The 3,252-nt window shown below is 39.9% G+C and overlaps 1 protein-coding gene across 1 annotated transcript in view; it reads left to right on the top strand.

Annotated features, from left to right (window-relative positions):
- The window catches only part of USP13 (ubiquitin specific peptidase 13 (isopeptidase T-3)), a gene marked incomplete at its 5' end in the record, with an annotated part of 39,078 nt that extends 36,815 nt beyond the window's left edge, over nucleotides 1-2,263 (top strand). The window contains 2 exons of the mRNA XM_009071910.1: nucleotides 1,413-1,497; nucleotides 2,114-2,263. Of these exons, the coding sequence (XP_009070158.1) occupies nucleotides 1,413-1,497; nucleotides 2,114-2,207 (179 nt within the window). The remainder of the gene's footprint in view (nucleotides 1-1,412; nucleotides 1,498-2,113) is intronic.
- Between the last annotated feature and the right edge of the window lie 989 nt (nucleotides 2,264-3,252).

Below are 3,252 nucleotides of genomic sequence, written 5' to 3' on the forward strand. Positions count from 1 at the left end.
GTGTTTGCTCAGAACTCTCTTTCCTTGGACTCACTGAATAACCTGAGTCCAAGTTTCTTGTTTCCAGAGCATATAAGTCTCTCCTGGCCTAGGTTTAGTTTTTGATTTGCTGCTGTAAGATAAAAAGGCAGAAAAGCCAGAAGGTTTAAATCCTCAGAGGCTGAGCATTGTAAAGACAATACTGCTGTTACAGTCCACCTGACCTTCTGTCCTACTGTGGTCTGCAGAGTTGATAAATCCCTTCAGCCAAGTCCCTTATTCAAAATCCAGCAGGTATAGTTGGCATCCTGCATGTACTACTTTTGTTTTGTTCGAGATTCTCCGTCATACTACTGCTAAATAAACCACAAGATGGGGCTAATGTACAGCAATCAGAGCTGTGAAGTAGGCAAAGAACTAGTAAGTAAGTGTCTCAACACTGGATTACAAAAGCTCAGTGGTGGTGCTAATGTAAGGATATCAATCACATTGTTTGAAGGGTCTTTAGTGACCAGTTCTAATAACTGTAGGATGCTCTAAACTTCTACTCCTGATCTTGCATGTAAAGGTCTTTAAAAAAATATTAGCAGACAGCTTGATTTTTTTCTTTCTGTGGTTGCTACTGTTATATTAACATTATAAATATCAAGCTTAAGTCTTTTGGAGACATGGGAAACATTGATTATCATTAGATTAAAACAAAAAAGATTTTGAATAATTATTTTTTGTGGTACTTAGCCTTTATAGACTGAGACAATTTACTGAGTGCCTGAAATCCTGATAACCAACATGATACTGTAAAATGGCTCCAGAAAGCCCTCTCCACCCAAATCCAGGCCCATGTCCATATGCAATATCCTGAAAGAAGGTACCCTTTTACTTTTGGTGGTAATTTGGGTGAATGGCATGAATGGGTGGGGATCAAGAACCAATGCTGAGTTCTCCAGAGACTTTAAGCACAAAAATTGTCCTTGGGTTAAAGGAAGAGGTTTCTTTCCTGTCCTCTCTTTTATGGGCTGCTGAAATATAAACTTCTGGATTTTGTTTGATTTATAGGGATCTGTGATCACAGTTACAGACATGTCTAATTTGTGTGCAGAATGAACTCCGTATCTGGCACTTTCTGTGGTGCTCTCTGTGAACTGGGAATCAATCTGCTGTTTGGTTTCCAAGCAGAGGCTGTGATCATGGCCCTGCTGTGTGTGCACTGGTCTGTATGGGTTTGATTTGGATTGGTTTGATATTTCATGGTGAATCTGACCACTAGTTAAAGTGAGAATATGCTGCAGTCTTGAGAGAAACTGTGTCTAGGGATGCAGAGTGAGTTAGGAGTGCTTAGCTTCTTCTCCAGTGTTAGAAAGAAAGTTTCCCTTGGAGTGATATTGCAGTGTTAGCAATAAAAGACTTATGGTACTGTCTATTTTTTAAAACAGGATATGAACTGTTCGGGTTCATCAGCCACATGGGAACATCCACAATGAGTGGCCACTACGTTTGTCATCTCAAAAAGGAAGGAAGGTGAGTGCAACACACAAGGGTGAGCAAATGTTTGTATTGAAGTGTGCACCTGTACAGAGCAGGGTGTGTTCATGGCAGACAACACGTGTTGTTACCATCTACACATTTCCCACCAAAGACACAAAGGTTGTTACAGTCTGTAGATGTGATGAGTCAGTTCTGATTCTGCTGAGGGTTGTGTTGAAATGTACCTTTGGCTCTCTGTTCAGTTTGGGGCATTGGTTCTGTATCTGACTTAGTTTATCTGAGCTCTCCCCAACTTCCTTTTGCTTCCCATCAATAGAAACCCACCAAACTATGGGCTGATACTGGTATTGCTAGTACTGCAGTGCTAATTTTGGCTGTGATTTCAATGTGCTCCCATTGTCTGGCATTGGGAATCCCTGATTTTCCTTCATTTGAACTGTAACCACACATGTCTCTGCACATCCCTCCTCTTTTTCAGTTCCTGACTCTGCCAGTGAACCTGCCTTGGCTGTTTCTCGGATCTTTTGTTCTCGTTGCAATGCCTAATTTTAGATTTTAAGCTCTTTGAAGTTTGGGTCTGAGAAGTCCCTGATAAACCTGTGATGATTTTTATACACATGGGATGTAATCAATCTTGTTTTCCTTTCAGATGGGTGATCTACAATGACCTTAGAGTCTGTGCCTCAGAACGACCTCCCAAAGACCTGGGCTACATTTATTTTTACCACAGGATACCAAGTTAAACCTCAAATCTCTTGCCTGGCCTTAAGAAGCCATAAGCCTTTTTAACCTGCCCAAAAAACATACAGTAGAAAAGAAAATCTAAACCCAACAAAAGACCCCTAACCCTTGGACTGCCAAAAAGCAAAGGAAAACATGGGATGTTTATAGTGTATTTAAAAACAGTCATTTGATGCCGCCTTAAGTGTTAGACAGAAAATTTCTATTAGGTGCTGTATAGTATATTGTTTTAAATTTATACACCTTAAAGGATACCTTAAGGCCCTGTGTGTTACTGGTGGAGTTTGCAGCTGGTAAATGGAGAAAATGGAAGCTTCAGTGTTGAAAAATAACCCAGTTCAGCCCAGCTCCTGCCTGTTCTGTCCATGCATCCTTTGAAAGACCACAAATACTTGTGTCTTTGGTATTGGGAGCCAGAGTTTTCAACCAGTCAGACCACTTAGAGAAATCATGTAAAAGTTGGAGGCAGGGAGTATGTGACTATTTTTCAAAGCAGAATGTCCTATTTGAGAGATTATTTTCAGTGCAGTGAGAAAAGTCAATTTGTTGGAGTTCAGTGATTGAGTATTTTGCCTTTTTGACGCATAAACCTAAGAAACTAAAGGAGATGGAAGCAATCTCCTGTCAGTGCCCTGTACATTTTCTGCCAAAGAGAAATAGTAGATTTTATTTTTGCAGACACAGGTTTCTTCATCTTCTCTTGAATGTTCATTTTGCAAGTTCTTCCAACAGATTCAAGATTATAGATGGCTAAAAGAAGCAGACTTTCTGCCTATGAAATTGAACACATACCCTCAGGAAAGGCGAGGCTATTATTTAAATTTTGTTTTCCTATGAAGGAGGTAGGGAGAGTTTTAATGTCCCATTATGTTTATGTCAGGGAAATTTGCATCTAGACCACTCATATTCCAGCTGAAATCAACTCCTTGACAAAGTACTCACAGTGCAATTCTGCTTTCTGCTAAAGATTGCTTAAATATTGAGTTTCATCTGTGAGTGGGGGAAATCGCTTGGCAAAATTGCTGATTTATTTATTTGTTCCTCTTT

The sequence above is a fragment of the Acanthisitta chloris genome, unplaced genomic scaffold (genome assembly GCF_000695815.1).
Source record: "Acanthisitta chloris isolate BGI_N310 unplaced genomic scaffold, ASM69581v1 scaffold29333, whole genome shotgun sequence".
NCBI lineage: Eukaryota > Metazoa > Chordata > Aves > Passeriformes > Acanthisittidae > Acanthisitta > Acanthisitta chloris.